This window comes from Lepidochelys kempii, chromosome 13, assembly GCF_965140285.1.
Source record: "Lepidochelys kempii isolate rLepKem1 chromosome 13, rLepKem1.hap1, whole genome shotgun sequence".
NCBI classification, from domain to species: Eukaryota; Metazoa; Chordata; order Testudines; family Cheloniidae; genus Lepidochelys; species Lepidochelys kempii.
Genome location: NC_136392.1, coordinates 1,678,588 through 1,704,632, shown reverse-complemented (window position 1 = coordinate 1,704,632; position 26,045 = coordinate 1,678,588). Strand labels below are relative to the sequence as shown.

General features: G+C 52.9%; 1 protein-coding gene across 2 annotated transcripts in view; it reads left to right on the top strand.

Annotated features, from left to right (window-relative positions):
- The window catches only part of TGM2 (transglutaminase 2), a 38,357-nt gene extending 20,452 nt beyond the window's left edge, over positions 1 to 17,905 (top strand). For both annotated transcript variants that reach the window (XM_073308768.1, XM_073308769.2), the window contains exons 3-13: positions 447 to 689; positions 2,307 to 2,425; positions 5,946 to 6,074; positions 7,204 to 7,381; positions 9,152 to 9,287; positions 9,662 to 9,765; positions 10,377 to 10,616; positions 11,039 to 11,311; positions 14,655 to 14,815; positions 15,902 to 16,038; positions 16,705 to 17,905. In XM_073308768.1, coding sequence (XP_073164869.1) covers positions 447 to 689; positions 2,307 to 2,425; positions 5,946 to 6,074; positions 7,204 to 7,381; positions 9,152 to 9,287; positions 9,662 to 9,765; positions 10,377 to 10,616; positions 11,039 to 11,311; positions 14,655 to 14,815; positions 15,902 to 16,038; positions 16,705 to 16,861 — 1,877 coding nt within the window. In that variant the 3' untranslated portion in view covers positions 16,862 to 17,905. The remainder of the gene's footprint in view (positions 1 to 446; positions 690 to 2,306; positions 2,426 to 5,945; positions 6,075 to 7,203; positions 7,382 to 9,151; positions 9,288 to 9,661; positions 9,766 to 10,376; positions 10,617 to 11,038; positions 11,312 to 14,654; positions 14,816 to 15,901; positions 16,039 to 16,704) is intronic.
- Positions 17,906 to 26,045: the final 8,140 nt, after the last annotated feature.

The window sequence follows — 26,045 nt, the reverse complement described above, 5'->3', positions numbered from 1 at the left end:
GTCCTGGGAGCAGAGAATCATCTGCAGGAGGTGCAGTCCCCCGCACACAGCACGCCAGCCACTTAGCCTCACCTGCCCTCCGCATGCTGGTCTGCTCAGGACACCACCGCCCCCAGCCTCTGCCCTGCTGTGGGGCCAGTGAAGGCAGACGCGGTGCCAACACTGGGCCTGAGCCTCAGCTGGTTCAATAAGGGGAGCTACCTACAGCCAACGCAGGGAGAACGGGGGCCAGCGGGACATGTCTGCAAAGGGTGAGGGGTGCTGTGCCACGGGAGGCTGGAATAGCCCCTGGTGCATCCTAGGGCTAGTGTTTCTCGAGCGGTGCTCACACAGGGTGAAGCTACAAGAGCATTGTCCTTCCCCTGGCCCCAGAGGCATTGTCCCCAGGACTATCCAAGCGAGAGGCCAGAGGCAGGGTGTGCTAACGAGGCCGTTTGTTCTGGCAGGGCCGTGCCCCATCGAGTCGTCGGGAACCAAGTCCCATTTCCCCGTCTCCGATGCCCTCCAGGCGTCAGAATGGAGCGCAGTCGTGGACCATCAGGACGGAACCTCTCTCTCCTTGTTGATTTACTCCCCTCCTGACGCCCGGATCGGCCACTATACCCTGACTCTGGAGGCCTCTATGGGATACCAAGGCACCAGCTTCAGGCTCGGAGAGTTCATCTTGCTCTTTAACCCTTGGTGTCCAGGTGAGATTTTCATTCATCCATTTAAGTTGCAGGGATCTCTCCAAAATGGAGATGGGACAGACTCGGAACAACAGCCTCTGCCTGGGACTGCACAAATCTGGAGCTGAATGGCCCACACCAGCCTCTCTTGGGTGGGCCGAACCAACACCAGCTCCAAACACCCAGTACTTAGGGGAGGTCTGACTCTGAGCTTCAGCAGCAGGCCCAGCTGTGCTCCAAGCCAGGATCCCTCTAACTTCACCCTAGAGCCAGCAGCCCTAGAGACCGCTGGTTCCCCTTCCCAGGCCATAGGAATGTACACATGGTTGGACGCCTGCGTCCCTCTCCAAAGGCTGAGCAGATCTGCTCCCTCCCTGGAAAATCCCTGACAGTGGGTGCAATCCGGTGCATGGGGAAGAGCGCAGACTGGAGGTAGGAGCCAGCCTTGCCGCTGAATCCAGAGGCAGGATGAACTCTGCCAGATGCAAGGGGACATCTCAATTCCCACCCCTTGCCCACTCGCTGCCCTGCTCCCAGCTACCATGGCCATCAGGACACAGGTTATGGGGCAGAACACACAGCTCTGAATGCCACTATGTTAACGAGCCAGCCAGGGTGCAAATAAAGCCACCACTATCCCTGCTGAGATCAGACAGCAGCATGTGGAGGGAGGGACCAATGTCTGGCCATGGTTGGGCAAGTGATCAACCAGGTTGCTTGCCCACCCCTTGTTCTTGTCTCCCACTGCTCTCCCCATCAGTAAGAGGAATCTGCCCCCACCGACTCCCCCATCCAAGTGCAGCCTGATGTCACCCACGTGAAATAAAAGGCCTAAAATTACAAACTTCCTGAATTCCAAAGCATTTTGTGCTGACTCTTCAGAGATAAGGAGTTTAGAAAGTTTCACTTGGCCACTGCCCCCACGGAACACCAGGGCTGGCAGGAAGTTTTTGCAATGAACAAACGACACAAAACATTTGGCCACATTGTTCAACTTTTTTCACTGAAACAAGAAAAACCAAAAATCTCATTGACAGGAATATTTTTCAGTTTTCATTTTCTTGCGTTTCCCTCCCTCCTCCTCTCTTCCTTTTTCTTCCTCCCCCTTTCCAGTGGGAAAAAAGATGGGGGTGGGGGCGGAGAAGAGCACACAAGCAAAGCCAACCCCCCCCCAATGTTACATTTTAATTCAAATCTAATTGCATTGACCTTTTACAGCTAATTCCATGAAAAATGTTGTCTGCAGCACGCACGGTTTCATTTCCTTCAGCATTGCTCACGGGAAATCATGGCCATTTTCCACAATGGGCCAGATACTCAGCAGCTGTGGGACCGTCGTTCCAGGGGCAGCTGTGGGGCGATGCCAGTGCATGCCAGCTGAGGATCTGACCCAGTGGGGTCAGAGCATCACCACACAGGGCCTTTTCTCCTGCATCCCTGGGCCGTGAGTCCTAGGCTTGGTGCTGCTCCGGCAATGGCCCAAACTCTGTGGGCTACAATTGAATTATTCCACGAGTTTGCGGCCGCCCACCACTGCGTGCTTTTCCCAGAAGTCTCGGCTAGTTCGTGGGTGCTGGAGTGAGAGGATCGAGGGGGGAGAGCGTCTCACACTGTTCTCTCCCTCCCTTCTCCCCACAGACGACTCCGTCTTTCTCGAGTTTGAAGACCAGCGGTGTGAGTTCGTGCTGACGCAGCAGGGCCTCATCTACCAGGGATCTCTGAAGTTCATCGTCCCTATTCCCTGGAATTTCGGACAGGTGAGTCTCCAGCCCTGATCTCCTGCCCTGAATTGGCAACACAGTTACAGGGACTTGGGGCCCAGGCTGTAATCTCTGCCGAGGAACCTGCACACGGAGTTCTTCCAGGTGCAGCATCACAGTGCAGCTAGTCAGAGTCTATTATGCAGGATATCACCTCAAAGGGGCCTGCAGGATCCCTCTGGAAACACAGCAGAACCCACCCGCTACTGGCAGATAGCATCATGAATGGCAAGATACATCCCTCCCCCTGCTCCAAGTCACCAATCCCCCTTCAGGCTCACTTAACGGCCTGGAAGAATGGAGACAGCAATCCCGACCCAGTGACCAGGCAGTTCTGCCACACGTGGCCAAGCGGGACGTTGCATTTCTGGCGTCAGCCCTGGTCCCTCGCTGCTGGGGGCTGTGCTGTGCAGAGGCAGCATTCTCCACCCCAGCCGTCTGCCGTCCGCTCCTGCCGGCACTGAGAGTCCAAGGGGAGCGGTGCCCAGCACCCCTCCATCCCCCGAAGGATGAAGATCCGAGATGCTGGAGGGGCAGGAGGAGGAGGTCAGAGGGGGAGAGATGAGAAGATTCTGGGAAGAGTCGCTAGTGGGGAAGCACGTAGAACCCCCATGACCACACCAGGCTGGCTTCCTCACCGGGCCCAGGCTCTGCTCAGGCACAGTGGAGAGGGGAGAGCGCCGGGGGCTAATCACTGCTGACTGGGTCCTGCATAAACGAAAGCTTTAACTTACACCACTGGGCCCTTCTGCCAGCAGATAATCAGGCCCATCGGAGCCTCTCCTTAACACGTGCCCTCTGCTGGTGTCTCCGCTGGCACAGGGAGAGGGGTCCTAGAGCAGGAGGAGATGTGGCTAGGTGGTGGAGGTGGAGCGGCTTCATGCCGGTGGGGAGTCCCCCTACACAGGAGGAGGACCCCAATGCAAAGCTGCAGCCTGTCTAACGTCCCTTTATCTCACGTGGGTGGCAGTAGGTGAACCTGGCGGTTCAGAGCTCCAGCCCCAACACACAGAACAGGGTTCGCTGCTCCCCCAGTGCGTCCCATCCCATGTGCCTGGCAGCAGGTGTCAATTTCTGTGTCCTCTGATAACACCTCAGTGGAAATCTCACTCCACCTGCCGCTGGAGGCAAATTAAAATCTCATTTCTGGAGGCGAAAATGCTGCGTTCAGATCCCAGGAGCAGCCCATAAATCCTAAACCAACGAGGCCTGGGAGAGAGGCCAGGACAGAACATTCCATAATAATGACAAAAACACCCTCTGTCTGGGAAACATATGGAGGGGCCTTTGTAAGATAACCAGCTCCCCTCCCAAGTTACAGTGCTGATAAGGGGACTGCCAGCGCCATGAGCTCCGCCCGGGTGTATTTTGGTCAAGAGCATGTCATGTCTGCATTTCAAATGCCTTTGGTCATATTGGGCCTGGGGCTGCAAGTGGCTCCCAGCAACGTTCCCCCACCCGTGAGCTCGAGAGGGCTCCTCTCTCTTTGGGGCTGATTCTGAGTGGGGTGAGTGACCTGCAGTTCCCAAGGCAGACAACAGAGCTGCAGATTTCTGAGCACCTCCCAGGAGAGGGTCCTGTCTGGGGTGGAGCTGAATTTCCAACCTCTTAGCATTCACCGCCCCTGCACCCCTGAATGCAGCAAATTCCTCCTCCACCGTTACAAAAACCACCCTGGGTCACCAGAGTTCCCTGGCTCCTGGTCGGCTGTGCAGAAGAGCAGCTGTCACTCAAGCCCAGCTCCTCCAAGGCACTTCCGCAGCGCAGGGCTCAGCATTACAGCGCCGGCTGCCCAGGGCAACCCTCAGCCCCAGGCTCCCTGCACAACGCAGGGGGAGAGCTAGACGCTGGCTGAAGGGTTTGTCCACACAGCACGTGAGTGCACGGCAAGCTGGGGTGCAAGACGTTCACAGCCTGCCTTGCCAGGCACTGCCTTACCGTGCAGCCAAACCCTAAGTAAGGACTCTTCAGAAACCAGCGGGGTGGGGAGCTGCCTAAGCTAGCCAGGAGTGAAAGGCAGGGAACGTGGTGGGATTAGGCACTTAAGCAGCTGGTTGGCCAGAGACAGACACCTCCCTCCTCTGGGGATCCTGAGCCAAGAGCCCTAAGCCCCATCTACAGACAGAAAGAGACATCCCGCCCCCACATCCAGTGTTCTGGCGGGTAGGGTGTTCCCCTGGGAAGCGGGACACTGACACTCAAGTTCCCGCTGCAGATCAGGGACTTGAACCTGGTCCTCCCACCTCCCAGGTGAGGGCTGTCACACTCAGCTGCACTGGGGCAGGGGAGACACGCACTCATCCGGGGGGCTCAGGTGTGCTCTGACGGGGCCCTGCTGGCGAGATGGGTGGGGACCCCCAGAGCTCGGACTCTGAGCGGCAGGGTGGGGCAGCACCAAGGGTGCTGTGTGCACACCCAATGGTACAGTCAGGTGCTGAGAGCAGAACAGTGGGTGCTGAGGGAATTTGGGCAGCTGCTGCGGATGTCAGGAGGGCCCAAGTGGTGGATTCAGGCTCCTAAAGAGGCAAGAGGCAGCCAGGCCCATGGGAGGATCCGAGCCTCTTCAGGGAAGTTTTGTGACTCCTGTGAGGATGATGGGGCTAAGCAGCTGGGTTCCCACAGATGCGTGGGGCCCGGTTGATGACCTGGCTTTCCAAGAGGCATCCCAGCTGCACGCCAGCAGTCTGCTCAGTGCTGAGGGTGGGAGGCTCAGCGATTTCATTTTCCATTCTTAGCCTTGAACTTTGCACACACCAGCTCCTTATCTGCACAAATGGACAAAAGCATCCAGACTCCCTGTCCCCCTCCCCGCTTTGTACAAGCCCCAGGCTGTCAGATAAAATTGCTCTGAAATGTCAATGCCGCCCCATCGCAGAACTGCTCTCACAGGTGCCTTGAGGACAGGGCACCAGTCCCACTGAGCCCGTCGGGCTCTCGCTTTCTCCTTCCAAGTCTCCCGAGCGGCCTCCCTAAGTAAACATGCCAAGCGTTTCTCAGGAGCCTTGGTACGGAGCTGGGTGCGAACACAGCAGAGAAACAGCCAGGAATGCGCATTCTCACTGACGTTTGAACCAGGGAGACAGTCAGTGCCTGATCCCCCCGGGCTGGTCCAAGCTCTTGTGGGTCCTGGCCGTGGCCCGCACACTAAGGGGCAACCTCCTGGGTAACCCCCAGCTACCAAGACACCTGCAGAGCCTCTGCCCCCTAAAGGAGTGGGTCTGGGGGCAGTCAGCTGTAAAGGATGCCCCCCCCGCCCCCCCCGGGCTCTCTCACACCCTCGCCATGTGTCCTCCGTGTTACACTGGAACAGTGAGACAGACCTAAGGCGAGGGAGGGGCTGGGTCCCCCTGCCACGTCTCCCACCCTGGGACATAGCTATTTTCTATCCCTCCCAAACCTAGTCCCACTGCTGGGCATGCTCGCCCACCCCGGGGGGACAAGTAGCCTGCTGTGCGAGCTCCAGCTCCCGGGCTTCACTGCGCTCTCTCCCTTTTCTTCTCTCTCTCCACCACACCAGTTTGAAGATGACATTGTGAACATCTGCCTTCAGCTGCTGGATACAAACCCCAAATTCCTTCGAGACCAAAACCGAGACTGCTCCCGCCGCAATGACCCCGTTTACATTGGCCGAGTCGTGAGCGCCATGGTGAGTCTGGGACACTTTCGGAGTCGGCCAACAGGCAGCTTTGTATCTGCTGGCTGGTCCACCCGTCCAGCGGCCCTTCCACTCACCCACCCCCAGATCCCATATGTGTTGCCATGTATTCCCTGAGCTGCCCCTGTTTAGCCAGCCAGCGGCAGCCCCTGCGTATTATGGGCACCATCAGACAGCGGCGACACTGACCGCTCACCCCAGCTGACCCGGCCATGGTCACCTCGTTCTGTATATAGGGGCTACTAGACACCCCTGCAATTTTTCACATGGTCTGCACGATTGAACCACACTCACCCCACAGCCGTGGCTCTGCTCCACTCCAGGAGTTGTGGGGGTCACAGAGACGCTCAGGTTTCGGGGCCCTGTCAAACTTTTGCTCTCCCCCCCGGCCAGGGGCCCTGCTCCCAACTGGCGCTCCTGCCAATGGTACACAGCTTGCATAATGTGAATACGGCTGGGGGCGACCCCATTGCAGTGGTAACGGTGAATGCCAAGGGCTGCAAACAGCCAGTGTTAGAGGCAGGCTGATTTTCCTTTTAAGAGGGTGATTGTCTGCAGCTGCCTGGGCGTTGGGAGATGGGCTAGTAGGCAGAGAGCAGGCAAGGGGAATAAAGGTGAGTGACCACGTGGCTCTCTCTTCCTCTCACGTATAAAAACTCCACCCATCTGTCGATCCATCCACTCACTCTTCTACCTCTCTCCATCCCTAAACCCATCCATCCACCCTTCATTGGTCTGTTCTGTGATTCTATCCACGACTCCTCCAGTTATGAATCCGTTTCTCCACTGATCTCTGCATCCAGTCCAAACTCACACCCACAGCTTCCCTTCTGACTGCTTTTTCCATCAGCCTCGTTGGCTGATAGGCAATCAATTATCTTTTTACAAAGCCACTCTGGGAATGGGGCTCCCGTAGCTTGGAACCTGTGCCCTGTTCACCTGCTCCAGGTGGATACATGACAGAGACACAGTGCTATTGAATTGGAGCTCCTAGAACTTCATACAGATGCTCTTCTTTCCTCTTCAGTCCAGTCCTTCCCCCTCCGGGGCCCAGAGGCCTCTGTCCCTGCACGGGCAGTCAACACTCTGCTCACCAGGAATCTCATCTATTGTGTTGCAGGTGAATTGCAATGATGATCAGGGGGTGCTCGCAGGGCGCTGGGACAATAAGTATGAGGATGGGATGAGCCCCATGTCCTGGATAGGGAGCGTGGACATTCTCAGGAGGTGGAGGAAGTATGGATGCCAGCCAGTCCGATATGGCCAGTGCTGGGTCTTTGCGGCAGTGGCATGTACAGGTGAGGAGACCAGCTGACAGCTGCAGATTCCCCCTTCCTCACAGGACTGGATCATTCAGATTCCCACGCGCTCCCCACATTCCAGGGCTCACAGTGACCCAGCTGACACTGGTGTGAGGTAGGAGTAACTCTGCTGAGGTCCATAGCGTTAGACAAGGGAAACCAGACTTGCCCATCACAGGTCAGCAGGGGAGAGTCAGCTCCGTGCTGATTTCCTACCAATTACACTCTCTGTTAGTCTAATTAGTCAGGAAACTGCAAACACAATAAAAAACGCCTTGGTTTCTCAGTTACTTTTCTCTCGTTCCCCCCAGCACGCAGAACACCCCCTGCCACAGGGCACAGCGTCATGTATTACATGACTGACAAAAAGAATAGTTTAAAAGAATGTAATTAATCCACACAGACCATTGAGAAATACTATGTGAATGACAGACAGAAAATTCATTGGCATTCCCCCATGTGCACACGCAGGGACAAAGTCTCCAAATCAAAGGTAACCTTACCAGTGTGAGGGGAGTCATAGAGTCATAGAATATCAGGGTTGGAAGGGACCTCAGGAGGTCATCTAGTCCAACCCCCTGCTCAAAGCAGGACCAATCCCCAATTAAATCATCCCAAGCCATATGGTAAGCCATGTGATGCCAAACGCACCCAGGCCCGGGACAAGAGCAATCTGGAGCCCTGGCTGCCGAACGAACAGTCACACGGTGTCAGGCCCGAGTATGCCAGTCAAGCTGGTGCAAATCAGAACAGAATCAGGCCTTAAATTTTTCAAGACGCACATATACATGCTCACACTTACTTTTCTTGGGAACAAAGTACATGAGGGTTTGGCCTCGTTCTCCTGGGTACATAAACAGGAGGCAGAAAATAGCTAAAACATATGTGGATTTCTGAGGCTGGCCCACCCCTACCGGTGGCCTTCAAAACTTTAAAACTACTGGTATATTCTGAAGGGTGCCCCATTTATAATAAGCAGCAGCTAGGAGATTAAATAAAATTGTTGGATGCTAAATTCTACCTGGTCATGGAATCCCGGGACAGCATTTCCCCAGTCTCTTTTGTGCCCTGTTTCTAGTGAAGTATCAGAGCCTGACAGACTGTCAGTGTCACTGAACATCCTTCCACCGGCTGGAGCTCTGACGCCACCTCAGAGCGTGGAACAGACCTGTTGCTTTCAAGCACAAAGCCCCAAATCCTCTTCACGCAGGCAAAGAGGGCGATTCTCTGTCAAAGCTGAAGGCAGAGCCGGTGTTGTTTAAGGGGAAAACTCTTCCCTGGTGTTTTAGCTCCTGTAAATCAGGAGACCCAGGTTTTCTATCCTTGGCTCTGTCACTGGCTCACTGGTATGGCAGGGAACGTTAGTGACGATCCCTCCCCATCCCAGCCCCTCCGGCGCAGTGCTGGGAGCGCAGCGTTCTGAGCGTCACGGCGGGCGAGACCTGCTCTGTGTATGGCCAGAGGACACGGTGCTTAAGAAGCTGGTGGCCACCTGGCACCATCGTTGCTGCCTCCCCTGGAGCATGCATGACATTCTGGCAAAAAAAATAAAATCGAGTTGTCGTGGCCACAGCCCCTGCCTGTGACATGGTCTCTCTGGGCTTCCGCACAGCAGCCTGGGCACCCCTGCATTGCAGAGGGGCTGTGAGGCTCAGGGGCTGGGCAGCACTCTGAGAGCCTGGGATGGAAAGTGCAGTTCAAGAGATTCCAATAGCCAGCCACAAAATGCACCGGGCTTCACCTCTCCCCTTCTCACTCCCTCCCCAGTCCTGAGATGTCTGGGAATTCCCACCCGCGTGGTGACCAATTATAACTCCGCCCACGATACCAACAGCAACTTGGTCATTGACCGTTACCTAGACGAAATGGGAAACCTGCAGAAGACATCCAAAGACATGATATGGTGAGTAGCACCCACAACAAAGGGCACTGCTTCAGGGTGAAATGCTCATCATAATATCCCAGGCTACATGAATATTGCTCAATACGGCATGCCAGGAGCTGGGCTATTCAGGAATGCAGGCCACATTCTCCCTGCAGTTACAAGCAGATCTCATGCAGGACTGAGGCCCCCTGTAAGATCAGTAATGGTACCTGGCAATGTCCACCTCAGCAAGCATTGAGCAAGGGGCAGAGGACAGCCCCTGAGTGTCCCTAGCAGACAGCGCTGGAAAGCTGGGACCCTCTGGGACAGTCTGCTGGACATCTCTTGTGTCAGGGATCCAGAAGACATGACCTTTCAACTCTCTCTCTCTCCTCTCTTTGCTTTCCTTACAGGAATTTCCATTGCTGGGTGGAGTCCTGGATGACCCGGCCCGACTTGCCCCCTGGCTGTGATGGATGGCAGGCTTTGGATCCAACTCCTCAGGAGAAGAGCGAAGGTAAGGAGATGTTATAGGCAGTGGGCCTGATCACAGCCTACGAAAGCAATCAGCCAAGCCTGGTTCTGTTCGTAGCCCTCACCTCAGGACCGTTTTTATTCTCTAAAACAGAAAAATAGCACACTAGCCCTGCTCCCAACCTAGGTTGTAGGGCCCCGTGGTCTCCAGCAGCGTAATGGTCAGGACCTTCCCCAGGCTTGGCAGGGGTTCACAGGGCTTGCTTGCCCTCTTATTGTCTTCTGGTGCAGCACTTGGAGAGCATCCTCCTGGCCTTTCAGCCCCTTGTGGAGCTAGGCTTTGTTTATATTCTCCCAGCTGGGAACCATCAGAGCCACTCACTAGATGCTGTGCAGCTGGGTCGGATGATTCCCAGCACTTGCCTGCCGGGCTCTTCTCCAGAACAGAGCTGGCCGCTCCCAGCCCTCCTGGCTTTTAAAGGGCAGGCTGCCTGGTTACAGAGGCCACATACTTCAGTGCAGTCCAGATGGTGTATGGCACACACCCACCATATCCAAGATCCTGACGGGAACAGTTCACCCAGCCCGCATTCCCATGTGCACTGACTGTGCTCGCTAAACATGGAAGACTAATGCAGATTCCTTTCTCCCCAGGGGCTTACTGCTGTGGGCCAGCTCCAGTCAAAGCCATCAAGGAAGGTGAACTGAGGCTGAATTACGACATCCCATTTGTCTTTGCGGAGGTCAATGCGGATGTGGTTTATTGGGTGCTGCAAAAGGATGGCTCCAGAAAGAAGACCATCCACTCTTCTACAGTAGGAAAGAACATGAGCACAAAAAGCGTGGGCAAAGATACCAGAGAAGACATTACCCACAACTACAAGTATCCTGAGGGTATGTGCTGCTTGTCGGAGGATGTGCTACGGGACAGGTGCCAGCTGGTGTTCATTTCTTCTGCCGACTTGTGGGCAGGAATTATGCTAGTTCCCACTGAGCACATAGAATCAAAGAAATATAGGACTGGAAGGGACCTCAGTAGGTCATGATGAAATGGAGGCAGAAAGGAAGGGCAAAGCACGATGCAGCTTGGGAAGGTCTGGTCACTGCCCAGTGAAAGAAAAGCCAAGTGCTGGGGGATAAAATGGGGGGGACCCCAGGATTGGACAAGAATCATCTAATTTATAAAGCATCTGATTGGTCAAGCTGCAGCAGTCACATTCAGGATGGTTGTGGGGAGAAGGGCAAAGGCAGCTGGGGCTCCAGGGCCAGCATCTTGTTGACCTACCTGGTAACAATAATCTTTTCATGCACTGCAGGATCCGACCAAGAAAGGGAAGTGTTTGCAAAAGCAGAACTCCAGAAAAGTTACCTGACTGAGGAGGAGAAGGGGGTGAGCATCAAGATCAAGGTGTCCGAGGGCATGAACAATGGCTGCGATTTTGACGTCTACGCGGTCATCAGCAACAACACCGAGACCGAACGGCTCTACAGGCTCATGTTCTGTGCCCGGACCACCAGTTACAATGGAGTCATGGGCCCTGAGTGTGGGATGAAGGATCTTCTTAATGTCATTCTCCTACCCCATGCAGGTAAGAGACTGGCTCCAGGAACGACACTGGAAATAAAGCAGGGAGAACAGAGCAGAGAAAATACTCTCTACTTCCTAGACCAGCCGAGCTCTTTTAAACCCAGTGGCACCGTAGTGATTTATACCAGCTGACAATGCGGCCCTCTGTAGCTGCCCATCTCTGGCTGTATCTATTGCAAAGCGCGGCACAGCTCAGCATTCTGTGTGTATCCTACAGCTGGATCTGAGACCATAGGGGAGATCGCAGACAAACGTTATAGAGAGTTTTGTCCATTGTGGGAGAACTGGCATTTTGTTGAGCTCATTCTCAGACAGCATTTTGTACTGTGGAGAGGGCAGTGTCTGTATGGTACAGAGGGACTGACTTTGAAGTCGGGCACAGAATGGGGCATGTCTACCTAGGAGTTTAGGTGCTCAGCACCAGGGCATCTAAGAACCCTGGAAGACTTAACGTTTGTTTTTTCTACGAAGAGCTAATTTTTTTAATCCTTGTAACTCCCCCTGCCCAGCTGCTCAAGTTTTCCATTGATCAGTATTCTGGGAAAGCCAAGTCAAATGAGTGCGTTTTGCACTTTGACCGGAAGGCAGCAAAACTGTGGTCATTCCCATGTGTCCTGGGAAGGCCAGGACGGTCCGGTGGTGGGCCAGCTGCCAAGGCAGCTTTGCCCTCATGCTCACCCATCTCCTTCTTGTGGCTGGCAGTGCCATTGTTCCAGTACAGCTTAGCGCTGATGGGCAGTCTAGGGCAGAAATGCTATCTAAGAATACACTTCCAGGAAGAAGCTTGCCAATAGCGTGACAGCTGTATCATCCCTTTTCTAGGCCACCATAGGCCAGAAGAACCTCACAGCCAGATCTAACCTGGATGTCATCCCAGCCGCTAAGTTTATATGCAAACTTTTGCACACAATTTGCACCCACAAATGGGATTTGTGGGTGCAAACCAAGCAGGCATCATATTGCATGAACAAAATCCAATAATCCAGATGGCACCCACAAATCCCATCTGTTTATGCAAATTCTGGTTTTAGCTTGTTCAAAGTTGGAGCCCGTTTTTGACAATTGGCCCAACATATTATCCTTATTGACTGCTGAGACTCAAATCAACACAGATTAACACAACCCTCATTCCAGACTGGCACTTTGCATTGAATTGCTAAACGAGCTGTGAGCTGAGGACAGATTTTCATTCTGAACTTCAGTTTCCTGGCTTTTTCAGTGTATGTGAGTCGACAGATGTTATTTTACTTAATTCAATTACATAACAAGCCACCTGGGTCCTCAGTTCAAACAAACCATGGGCTGGTGCAGCACAAGAATTCAGTATTTGTGTTTAATCCCATGTAATAATAAAGACACCAAACATACCGGCGAGAGGGATAGCTCAGTGGTTTGAGCTTTGGCCTGCTACACCCAGGGTTGTGAGTTCAATCCTTGAGGGGGCCATTTAGGGATATGGGGCAAAAATCTGCTGGATGATTTAGTTGGGGATTGGTTCTGCTTTGAGCAGCGGGTTGGACTAGAACCTCCTGAGGTCCCTTCCAACCCTGATATTCTATGATTCTACCCTGGAGGCAAACTACCAAGATAAATAGCACCTAGAGTCTGTTATTTCCTCTGGGTCGGCTCCCAGCTGAGACACGTAGGAGGTGTTTATCCTGGCGGGTAGCCGCCAAGCTGCATTAGCCACTTCCACGATTGCCCAGAGAGGGTTTTGAAATGGCTGTGCTGCACTAAACCGCAGCCTGCCTTGACGTGCAAGCCCCCACGCAGGCGGATTGCTATTTTATAGGCTCTGGCTCTCTGGGCTTCTGCTTTATGTGAGGCAGCTTTCAGTGGTTTCCCGCTTATTTATTTACTGTTGTGGATTTGTAAATCTTTGCTGAAAGGATAAAGAACATTATTCAGGTAGGGGCCAGAAATGGATTTGGAGATGGGCCAAAGCAGCGCCTGTCTGACTCTCTCCTTATTAAGCAAATGAGTTGGGCTTATCCACATTGGTCTCTCTTTCTGGGTCTTTATACCACACTCATCTGTCCCCTCTCAGAAGAGGTTTCTCTCTCACTATTTCTGCATTCTATGTTCTCTCTCATGAATACATTGTTATTTTGAAAATTCTGACTCAAGCCACTCCACTCATTGGTACAACCAGGCAACAGGTGTTCCCAAACCCATTTACAAATGCGTGAAGTGTTAAAGCCGGGTTTCACAACTCCCAGAAACCATGCTCGGCTGTGCGGTCCAGACCTGGGTTTTACGGCTCCCAGACCCACTTGGCTGCCTGATCTGGACCTCGGTTTTACAGCCCTGGACCCATGCTCGGCAGCTAGATCTGAGATTTCCGATCCAGATCCTTGAAAATTGGATCAAGTGGCCGGAGAGTCACTGGAGGCCATAGCTAGGTCTCCTAGGTCAGCCTGGACAGGCCTGGGGACCTGGATGGTGACCAGCCTGAGTGTGAAGCAGTCGTCCTGCTCCAGCAGGTCCAGACAAAGCCCGTGCCAGTTGGGTGCATCCTGCCTGACAAACTAACGATGAACCAGATTTGCCTCAAGAGGAAAGCAGTGAGTCTGGGCGTGATCAGAGTTCGCTGCAGCTAGAGTGGGGCTGAGAGCACTGCCTATCATGCTGACCAGTTGCCTTGGACTCCTGCGTTCATCTGTAGCCATCTGGCTCCTCTTGTCTTCCACTGAGATGGTCGGCTCTCTAGGGCAGGGTCCCTCCTTTTGTCCTGTGTCCAAACAGCCCCTGGCACAGTGGGGTCCTGGCCCATGATGGGGGCTCCTCGGTGCTACGATAACACTAATAAATAATAACAACGTCCCTGTACAGAGTGACTGCGGAGGTGTCATGACCAGTTAGCACTCCTCTGGAGAGTCGCTTATGGCCTCATTTTTTGGGGGTGCTGAGTCCCCCTCTAGGGTTGCCAGGAGTCTGGTTTTCAACCAAAATGCCCAGTCGAAAAGAGACCATGGCAGCTCCGGTCAGCCTTCCTGCCTAGGTATTGCCACCAGACTTTGCCACTGTCGTGCTAGCTTGATTCTGGGGACAATCCCAGCCCTGGAAAACCAGACATTGTACCACGCTCAGAGCCAGGGTAGGGGGCAGCTCCTCCCCCTGCCGTCAGCGTCTGTGGCACCTGCTTGTGCCAGACCTGAAATCACCCCCTTTTCTCTGTCATTTCCATTCCTGCCTGCTGACTGCAACAGCTGCAGGGGGACAGCTGGCCCCAGACTAGGTGATGGCCCAGCCCCTGGCTCAGTGATCCTTGGGCATCAGGAAGCCAGAGGGAGTTGAGCTTTCGGGGGACAGCTAACCTGGATCTTTTTCACCTTTCTCTCCAGAAAAGACCGTGCCCCTGCGTATTCTGTATGAGAAGTACGGCAGCTGCCTGACACAAGACAACATGATCAAGCTGATGGCCCTCCTGATTGAATACCAGACGGGAGATATCATCCTTGGGGTCCGAGACATCTACATAAAGAACCCGGATATTAAGATTAGGGTAAGGGCTTCAGCACATCCCCATCCTGTCACTGCTGAGCACATGTATGGTCCCTGCTCAGCTCTGCAGATGCGGAGGGGACTGGGACACATTCTCAGCCCAGTATCCTTGGTGCTAGCCAGGCAGCAATCATGGAAGTGATGCAGCTTGCAGCATACCCTCCTCCCCCAATGCATGGTATTGAACTGACATCCCTGCAATCAGACACGGAAACCAGCCTTGCTCTGCTGCTGCACTGGGAGAGAGCATGCCTCTGGCAGTCTGCCTTGCCACCTGTGTCCCAGGGCACACGGGAGTTCGAGTGTGGTGCCATGTCAGATCTGAAAAGCATCAACACCGCACGGGGCCCCAACCCTGAGACCAAACTGCCAGCCACTTCCCACATCCCCCCGCGCCCAGTGCCTCCCGTTTCACCTCACTCAGCACTAGAAAGGAGGGGGAAACCTGGCAGCCTCCAGCTTTCCCACAGGACCCTCTGAGGGGCTATTGACTGAGCATCTCACAAACAATGCAAGGGGCCACTGCAGGGCTTGAGCCTGCAGAGGGGATGCTGCAGCATTGCTGAGCAATTCAGGGTATGGCCCAGGGGTGTGGGATGAGGTCAGGTGCCAGCTGTGAGGGCAGAGAGGAGAGACCGTAGCTGAGGGCGGAAGGCAGGAGGGTTTCCGTTCGTAAAGGGGAGCAGGTTGGTGTGGGCAGTGCTGTGAGGGGTTTGCAGCAGGTAGTTTATAGCTGCTGTCAGACAGGCAGGGTGCATTGCCACACCTCTTGGTGGCTCCCACACAGCCAGAGACAGCGCAGAGCCAAGCCAAGCCATGTGGCCAGGCCGGGGGCCAGGAACGGGGTTTGTTTCACTAGAATCAATGGAGTAACTAATGCAGACACCTGCCTGACATGACCAACGCAACATAACAGCTTCACGCCGGGCGGGGAGGGGTCGGGAACGTTACACACTCAGTCAACAGGTCAACAGTAACCAGAGCAATGGAAGGGAGCGTATGTGTGTACACACACCCACACACACTCTCTCTCTCTAATGGCAAAAGGGACTTCACTGAGGATCCAACTGATTTCTTTTAAAAACAGATTTTAGGGGAACCAATGCAGAAGCGGAAGCTGGTGGCAGATCTCACCCTGACTAACCCCCTCTCAACCCCTCTGAGCGGCTGCGTGTTCACCCTGGAGGGGGCTGGCCTGACCGAAGGACAGAAGACCCAGGAGCTGTAGGTGTTTTCTACTCCCACTGCGGGGTTGGGCTGCTGTGGGGGGACAGGGGCCAAGTTTGACTTTTGAGACTCGGCGAGAACTTTGCACAGGGAAGGTGCTTGCCACTACCCCAGTCCCACCTCAGCCAGGGGGCTGCCGTGGGGAATGAAGTGGGGACGCGAATTCAGAGAGATTGCAGCTACTCCCGTCCCAGTGAAAGCCACTGAAGGGACTGGCGGAGGGCTGGCGGGGGAAGCTCAGAGCACCCCCAGACCAGCTGCCCCCAGCAGGAGTTGCTGTGGGGGGATAGCGGAGGAGGACAGGCCCAGCAGAAGTAGCCGTACGGAACGGTCCGGGGGCATCTGGCTGTAAGCGTCCTGAGAGTCGATTTGCTGCAGTTCACTGTGGACACTCAGTTTCATCTCAGTTATTAAAGGGAAAGCTCCCTCCCGCCCCCCAAACAGTTTGTTTTGCTGCTCCCCAAGGATCTCCCCTTCAGGCTGGTGCTGCCTATGAGGACCAAAGGGAGAAGCCTGTCTAGTGTCCCCGGGACTCCCGACAGGGCCATGCATGCGTCTGGCGAGGGTACTTGGTAGTGACCCCCTGCAGGACTGCAGGCAGTGGGGACCGAGTTACGCTGGCAGGTGGTCCTGGGGTTTGCTGATTTTACCTCTCCCCCGCAGCGCCAGCCCCATTGAGCCGGGGCAGGAGGCCAAGGTCAGGGTGGACTTGGCCCCCCAGCAGTCCGGCCTGTACAAGCTTGTGGTGAATTTCGAGAGCGACAAGCTGAAGGGAGTGAAGGGCTATCGCAACGTGATTGTCGCCCCGCTGCCCAAGTGAAGCTGCCTGACCCGTGCTCACCTGGCCCTGCTGACTCCAAGATGAGCCTCTTCTCAAGAACTAAGGACGTTCCAGAGGCCTGGTCCAGAGTTCCCGCCGAGGCCCACGTATCAGGCCCTGTATACGTTAACCTCGCCACTCCACCCAGCCCAACATGCTAAACCCTCAGTTCCCTCCCCACAACCCCCCAAAAATCCCTTCCCCCAAACCCCTAAGGAATCCCTCCAACATCAGCAGAAGAAAAGGCACTTCGGTGGGCAGGGGGTTATTACAAAAGGAGCATCTCATTGCTGTGGGATCAGCTCACTGCTGGGGCTGTGGCAGGGGGCCTGGGCCTTGGCAGCAGTCCCCTCGGGAATGGCTGGGTGCACCTGGCACATCTCACCGTCCTGGCGGCGCACCGCCATGGGACATGTCCCCGACATCACTCAGCAGTGAAGCAGTTACTAAAAATTGCCTCGCCTCGTGATGTGGGGAACATCATCTGATGATTCTCGCTGTGGCCGCTTACATTTGTAATGGGGTGTGGGAAGAGTTAACCCCTCCCAGTCCCAGGGCATTGCTAGCAGCCCTACCTCACATCTGTGCAAATCAGGAGGCATTTTAACAGGTCTGAAAAGTTTGCAGTTCCAAAACCACCACTTCTTCTAGAACTAGACACCACCGAGAACCCTCTCCTTTCCCCCAGCTTTACATACGCCACTGGGAAGCTGAGCAGAATTTATAAACTAACCCGCAGGAAGACAGACACTTTTCTAACAGGATTTCACAGGGTCAGCATTATTTTGTACTAGTTATCAATGCCGGGAAAGTGCTTTTGAAACCAACGAGGTGGAAAAAGGATTGTATAATGTGAGCAACACTGTGTTTGTTTTCTATGCATATTATATATACCCTCTTGTGTACAGACAGGGGAGTGTATGCGCTTTTCTAACCCTTTCCACTAATGTCCCGGCAAACACTGCGTGCCGAAGACCGGACGTAACACTGACATGAGTTCACTCTGTAAGCACAGAATAAAGAGTTTATTTTTCACTTTCAAAATCAGACTGGCTGCGTTCTCAGCCTGATGCGTCTCAGGGGCTCCCAATAATCTCTCTGTCCGTCTTACAGCCGGCTGGGAGTAGGGGTGTTTTTCCACTAAATCAATATGAAATTGCATTTTCTGTCCTCCCTAGGTGAATTAATGCCCCCAATAAAATGCTGGGTCAGTGGATTTTTTTTTTTTTTGCATCAATTCATGCAGGAGTCCAAACAAGCCACACTCTGATTCCCCTCTAAATAGCTCTCTCCCTGTTTCTATAGCTGCAAAGCCAATACATTCAATGGCAAAAAACTACATTGATGGAGAGTCACTGTCGCTTGGTGGTCAGTCATCCCCTTGCAGCATGCTGAATTGAGCAAATCTCAAACTTTGGAAAACCAGGAAGTGCAGAGTTAAGGTTGCCCACACAACCTTAACTCTGTCCCGCTTCAGCTATGCCCCAACACGTCCCAGGAACACACATGCCTTTATTCTGCCCATCCCACAGGTGCTGAAATATACAAGCGCCTCCCCTCCTACACCACATTCAGCCCCCCACCCAGGAGTCCATCAAACATTATTGAAGGACAAAGGGGGAGGGGGATGGGAAGGTTGCTCACACAGTTTCCTCTCTTCCTTGGGAGCTGGCAGCAGCCAATGAGGATTGCTGGCGTACACGCCAGGTGCAATCGGGGGTTAGGTGTGCGGACACTAAACAGTGGAGGCACGAGCTGGGCCTGCTTGGTAGAGGTGTCTGAGAGGAGGAGGCGTGGGGGTTACTTTGAGGCGTGTGCCAGAGCTGTGATTGTGATAGGAAAATCCACGTTCTGCAATGGGTGAGAGCAAAGGACAGAGCAGCCCCGTGCATCTTCCGGGCTAGGGCCGGCTCTACAGCTTTGCCACCCCAAGCAGTGAAAAAAACTGCCATCGTGGACGGCAAAAGGGAGAAGCTGCCGCCGACCTGCCACCACCGTGGAAACTCTGCCGCCCCTTTCTAACCGCCGCCCCAAGCACCTGCTTGGAACGCTGGTGCCTGGAGCTGGCCCTGCTCCGGACCCAGCCCGCGTCCTGTCAGTGCCAAAGTGTGCATGTTTGGCATGGAGCAGGGCCCGGGGGTTGTCGGCTGCGAGCCGAGCGAGGAGAGCAAGCGGAGCGTTTATTATCTGCACGCGCTCCCGGTAAAGCGAGGGGGGCAGTCTCAGGGGTAGCTGAACTGGATGGCGCCGGCAGTAGCTGGCTCTGCGTGGTAGAGGTGTGTCTGCAGATCTGTGGCTCCCTTTGTGGGTGTGACAGAGCTGTGGGGAGATCTTTGCTTTGCAGCCTGTTGTTTGTGAGGAAAGGGAAGAGATGCCCGTGTCCCTTCAGGGGCAGCATTTCTGTGCAGAACTGCCCAGGGCAGGGCAGTAGCAGGGCAGAGGGCTTTTATGACAAAGGCTCTTGGCATCAGTGAGCTGGAAGGGAAGAGGGTCCTCAGGCTTTAGTGACGGTGAAAGGAAAATGGAGGGTGAGAAGGCAGCCTGGGGTAACAGTCCCTCTGTGTTTGAGCTGGGAGGTGCCGGCCCCACACTAAAAACATGCCGTGCAACCGGCTAGCCACACACCCGCCTGGGCCCCTGGGTGTGTAACCTGGAGGCTAGGCCAAGCCACTGCCCATACAGGGAAACAGCCTCCACTCACAAATAGCTGCATGGGACCCGCCCCACGAGCCAAGCGTGAGCATCTCTGAGCAAGCGTCAGCCCCGGGCGACACCCAAAGCCCGTCAGCCGCACATAATCCCCTTCCCCACCGCAAGCCCACTCAGCCCTGCCCCTTGCAAACACTTACACAGCAGCCAGGCTAGATAGAAAACACCTGGTCCCCTACCTGGTGTTGTTTTCTGTGGGGACAGGACCAGCCCACTCGACACTGGAGGTGGGAACCAGGCCCCCTTCCTTCCTCTGGACCCTTCTCTCCTCCCAGCCCTGCCAGAGGAAGTTACCCAAAATGGCTTCCTCTGCTGAGCCCAGGATGGGGGCGGCTCAGCCAGTCAGGGGTCTTGTGCAAACGCCGCGGTGCTAGAACCCAGGTAGCCCAGCTCTAGCTCAGGAAAGCACCTCTCAAAGCTGGGCCCGCATCACTGCTGCCACCCACAAAGTGGCCAAAGGCAGCAGCTGCTGAGCGACAGGATAGCCAACAGCGTAAGGTGCTCACCTTGCACTGGGGAGACCTGGGTTCCAGGCCCTGTTCTGCCAGGTGTGTCCCTGGACAAGTTGTTTGGTCTCTCCATTCAAGGGGGATAACTGTGCTGCCCTGCCCCAGGGCCTTTTGGGAGGCTAAATACACTAATTGGGAGGTGCTCAGGCATTACATGAGAGTGCCCCAGAGATCTTCTGCTGCAGTCTCAGGGGAAATGTATTTTCATGGCAGCTCTAAAGAAATAAGTTCTGACTGTTGTTGACGTTTCTGTATTTCACCACCACTTCTACACCTTGTCGCTACACTAAGACTGTAATTCTCACCGGTGCTGCTGCTCTGAACTCCAGAGGAGCAATAACTGAGGGACTTTGATCACCTGACAAAGGGGGCTGGAGCTTGTCAAAGAGGGTCTCTCACCAGCCATTTGAGAGAGTCCGTGTCCTGGAGGAGGATCCTGAGCCTTATCCTGGCCTCCTTGGGGGACTCTGCCTTAGCCCACAGAATGCTCCAACGTGGTGAGGAGACTGATGCAGAGACATACATGCAGGGTTTTATCATTTTGCCTAAATCTGTGTATTTCTCACACTGTCTTAGCAAAGGGCAGTTATGTTTAGAAACCCCCTCCTATGCCCATGTCTTTGCCTTTCATTCGCCCGGGTCCCTGGAGAGAATTGTAAACCTAGCGCCCACCCCTCGGGAGCTCTGGGAAAGGGTGCGTTTGAACTCCGAGGGAGGCTGGGGGGGTCAGCCCTGGTGTGAGGGCCTAGGGCAGCTGGGGGCTATTTCTGACAGAACTCATGCCCAGGCAGCTTGCCATGGAGGCCAAGGGAAGAAACAGGGCTGCAGCCTACTGGGACCCAGGGATACTCCAGAATGTATGGGCCCAGCCGGTTGGGACTTGGACCCAGCCACCTGGGGGGGTGGCTAGCAGTGGCCTGCATGAGAGCATTCATTTAGGCTTTGAGAGGAAGCGTTGTCTAGTGGGGAAAGCACAGGCCCTGAGGGGAACATTCCCAGATGCTCGGGAGAAGAAAACAGCAGCTAAGCCTCAAGGAAACACAATTAATGAACTTTGCACTATTAGACCTCAACATAACAACAGTGGACCTCTGGCGTCCAGGGTCAAAGAGTGAAACTCTCCAGCAGCTGCACGACCTGGGGCCCGTACAGGGGTGTTCCCCTCTCACCATACTCCAGGGCTGGGTCTAGTCTCCTCTCAAGCTATAGGACTTTTCTGTGGTCTAGAATGGGGAAGGGGCAAAGACCACAGGGAATTTCTTTTCTCTCATTTAGGCCAAACATGCACATTATGTTAAAAAAAAAATTAAAATTTGCTTATAAGCGGAGTCAGGGGCTGGTGCTGATAGTTAGCCAGGCACATGACAGTGCCGTAGCTGAAGCTCCCAGTTACAGTTCAAAGTCGATCCCCATGAGGAAGGACAATAGCAAGATGCAACTGAGAACAGGCGAAACACAGACCCCTAAAATGGAGTCAAGGTCCCATGTGGGGAATTTCACATCAGTAGTTCATGCACATGTGTCTGGAGCCCAGTACAGCCTCCTGCCCCTTCACAAACTTCCACACCAGACCTCCAAGACTCTCCTGCTCCTAAATCTTCCAGCCTGGCCTCTGGAACCCAAGGACCCCTGAATTCCATCATGTGAGCTCCTGTCTATCAGGGATGTTTGGGCCATGAGAAAACACATTCCTCTGGCTGCTGAGAAAAATCTGAGACAAAGCGGGGGAGGGAATATCTTTTATTGGACCAACTTCTGTTGGTGAGAGAGAGAAACTTGCACAGGTCAGGCCAGGAGACCGAGAGAACCTCACACGCTGGCTCTAGGCTCCAGCTTTTTTCAGATTCTCCCCCTGGTACTCCAGCACCAGGGCAGCTCTACTGATGCCAGCAATGATGGGAGAGGACTGGTCTAGACAATCTGCTGCCCTTTTCAGCTGTGCCATCCAGCGCTGCTCTGAGCACAGCCAGACACACAGTGGTAACATGCCAGCACCTTGGGGGCCTGTAGCTTTCTTCCCACTGCAAGCCTAAGGGCAGAACTGATGCTAGAGTAAGGCTGGTTTGTCTACACTGAGGATGTTGAGATCAGGGCTTCTGTCCCAGAATGAGGCCTTCACATTCCCTGGCAACTGATCCTGCCTCCTCTTTACAGGGATCTGCTCTAGCGATTGTTTTGGGCAGATCTCTGGCCAGGGTTTTGCAGGAAGTCAGACTAGGGAATCAAGTGGTCCCTTCTGGCCTCAGAATCCATGATTTTGTCAAGACGAGTCCATAAGAATGACCAGACTGGGTCAGAGCAAAGGCCCATCTAGCCCAGTGTCCTGTCTGCCAACAGTGGCCAGTGCCAGGTGCCCCAGAGGGAATGAACAGAACAGGGAATCACCAAGTGATCCATCCCCCGTCGCCCATTCCCAGCTTCTGGCAGAGGCTAGGGACACTTCAGAGCATGGAGTCCCAGACCATGCTGTAAAATGCTGGAGGATGTTTAGTCTGAGCGGCATGGAGGTCCCTGCTGCTCTAGGACTCTCTGGCCCGGGTCTGGGGTAAAACCAACGCACTCTTCGATTTCTTCCGTGGACTAGCTCCGTCGAGCTCTGATTCGACATCGGCGGTTCTAAGAATGACAATAGGTACATATGCCAACGGCTCCAAGAGACACAGCTAGTCCACGGAAGAAAAATAATTAAATTTTCTCCAAGTTATATACCTGTACTGAGAGCTGGCAGAACTGGTCTGTTAGAAAACGCTGTTTGGATTAAACTGAAGTTTGTCATGAGGATGCAGAGACTAAATTTCCTGTATTTACTGAAACGATTTCTGGTTTGGAAAAAACTTTGAAATTTAGTTTCAAAATAAAATGTGTCCATTCATTTTATTTTCATCTACGGTTTTGTTTTTTACGTTATTTCATGGCATGGCAGCAGTACTATGTTATGGCCTGGCATGTCAAGTCCTGTCATATTGTGACAACTAAATAATAATTGAAATATCTACTTAGTTATTTTTAACATCCTTAAAGGCAGCTGCTGCTCAGTACAGATTGAAACACTGCGTTTTCTTGCTGAAAACGGCTCCTGTGTGTGTTGTAATGAAACAGTTTGAGACTGAAACTTTCAACAAGAAAATAAGATAAGTGCCTGGAGTACTAATTAGAGGAGCAGCTGTTTCCAGTCTCCTTCTGTGATCCTGGAATCATTTTGCAAGGATATTAAATTCAGCTGCTCTTCCAATTAGTATACGGAAAGATTATCGTATTTTCGTGTTGAATGTGTCCGTGTCAAACTATTTCATCACAACAGAAACAGGAGTACCCGTCCTCTAAAAACAGCACTGATTGAAATGTCTCAAACAACAGCTGCCCTTAATGTTTTTGTTAAAAATATTAAAATAAAACAATCACTGATATAGTTTACAGAGTAGCAGCCAAATTAGTCTGTATCCCCAAAAAGGAAAGGAGGACTTGTGGCACCTTAGAGACTAACCAATTTATTTGAGCATGAGCTTTCGTGAACTACAGCTCACTTCTTATGCTCTAATAAATTGGCTAGTCTCTAAGGTGCCACAAGTCCTCCTTTTCTTTTTGAAATAGTTTAGTGTGTCATGACAACACGTGCTACTACTGACATGTTATGCAGTAACATAAAATACAAACATGAAAACAAGACATTTCACAACCAAAACTTCATTTTGAAACAAAACTTCAACAAAAATGTCTGCAGCAAATCATTCTATATGACTTGTTTTCCAGAATTTTAAAACAAGTGCTTTCATTCTGATTTGGAATGAATTTTTTTTTTTTTAAATGTCAAAATTTCCAGTGAAATGGGAATTCTGAGTTTTGATACGCTCTCCCCATAACCCAGAAGGAAGCCTTTCTAAACCACTCCCCATGCAGTTAATAGCAGAGGAGTTTCTGAAAAGCACGACCAATGACAGCACATATACCCCCAAAATAGTTTCCCCTGACTGTATTTTAGAGAAGACGACACTGCAAAGAACAGAGCAGAGGCCTTTGGCTCATGAGGAGTTCTCCACTCCAGCACAGATGGATTTGTGTAAAAACTTGCCGACTTTGTTGGCTTGGCACAAGACATTAAGGTTGTCAAGGAACGGGGCAAATCCTAATCGTCACCAGCCTCCTCTCTGGCCCAACTGCACAACCCAGCAGGGGCCTCGGGCATTCTCCACAGTGACCTTACTCCAGCCTGGATCATTAGAAGGCAGATGCAGTGTTCGCGCAAAAGGGCAGCTCGATAGCCCTGTGCCAGGACTTCTCTGTTCACACACAAGAGGACAGCAAGGGCAGACGCAGGGCAAGCTTCCCTTCCCCCACCTTGCACTGGAGGGCTTGAGCAGAGAGAGCAGAGCTCAGCCTCCGTGACCTGTTCACATTTGGCCTCTCAGGGTCACCAAAGGGGAGAATTAAGATGGTGGGTGTGATGGTGCCCCCCATAAGGCTTTAAGGAAATATGCTTATGAATGTATATATGACATAACTGGAATATGTTTTATGCTACATATGCCACGTAACATATCTCTGCAAAGGTTATGATCTACTGAATCTATTAATCCTAGTTGTATGCATGTATCATTTTTGTATTCAAAGTTATGAATATTGGCTGTGTACTGGCTTGATTTTTAAGTAACCTTTGTAAAGCGTTTGGTCAGTTTCTTGAGAGAGGAATGTGCGAATTAGGTGCCCAGTAAAGAAGCACTTAGCGAACAACGGATCTTGGAATGCTCCAATCCACATAAGAAGTCTACCTGAGGATGTTCAAGGAAGCATGTGAACCATGGCTGCCACCTATAAGTTCTGAGTCATGCATGGACAGGTGACTTGCCCACGTGACTCCAAAACTCCATCTTGGAGCTGGACTTTGCATAGGGGAGAGAAGGGGGTCTCCACCCAGAAGGAAAAGTCTATTTAAACCCCTGGGAGACCCCTCCATTTTGTCTTCAGCTTGCTCAAGAGATAGCCTCTCCACCCCCAAGGGTACCTGAAAGAAACTGGAACAAATGATAGTAACTACAGGGGGTGTGAGTGCTTGCTGGACCCAGACTAGAAGGAGGCTAGTCTGTAAAACATCTGAGGGTGAGATTTTATCTGTATTCAGCTTCTTACTGTATTAGCATAGATTTGCAGGTTTTATTTTGTTGTGCTTGGTAATTCACATTGTTCTGTCTTACTACTTGGAACCACTTAATTCCTACTTTCTGTACTTAATAAAATCAAATCACTTTTTACTTAATTAACCGAGAGTATGTATTAATACCGGGGGGGGGGGGAGAGAACAGCTGTGCATCTCTCTCTATCAGTGTTATAGAGGGCAAACTATTTATGAGTTTACCTGTATAAGCTTTATACAGGGTAAAACAGATTTATTTGGGGTTTGGACCCCATTGGGAGTCAGGCATCTGAGTGTTAAAGACAGGCTAAATACTTCTTAAATTGCTTTCAGTTAAGTCTGCGGCTTTGGGGCCCGTGGTTCAGACCCTGGGTCTGTGCTGGAGCAGACGGGCGTGTCTGGCTCAGCCAGACAGGGCGCTGGACTCCCAAGCTGGCAGGGAAAGCAGCGGTAGTAGTAGTCATGGCACATCTGTTGGCATCCCCAGGGGGTTTCTGCGATCCAAGTGGCACAGTGGCGTAGTCGGCAGGATCTGTGCACAGCTGATCGCTTTGAGATACGGGTAGTGATTTTAAGTGAGTTTTAAGTGTGGTGGCTGGAGAACAGAAAGTGGTTACTGGTTTGTTATTTTCTGTTTGCTTATTTTGGGCAAGGGAAGTAGGGGCAGAAGTAGGGGGTTTCTGTGATCCAACCCGTCACAGTAGGTTTTTCTAGCACGCGGGAGTTAGAGCAGCTCATTAGGCTGGCCAATAACACAGTCACATTTGTAGTTACTCCAACCGGAGCCAGATTTGAACTAGCAGCCTAAAGCTGAAAGATCATGTCCCTTCACCAGTCC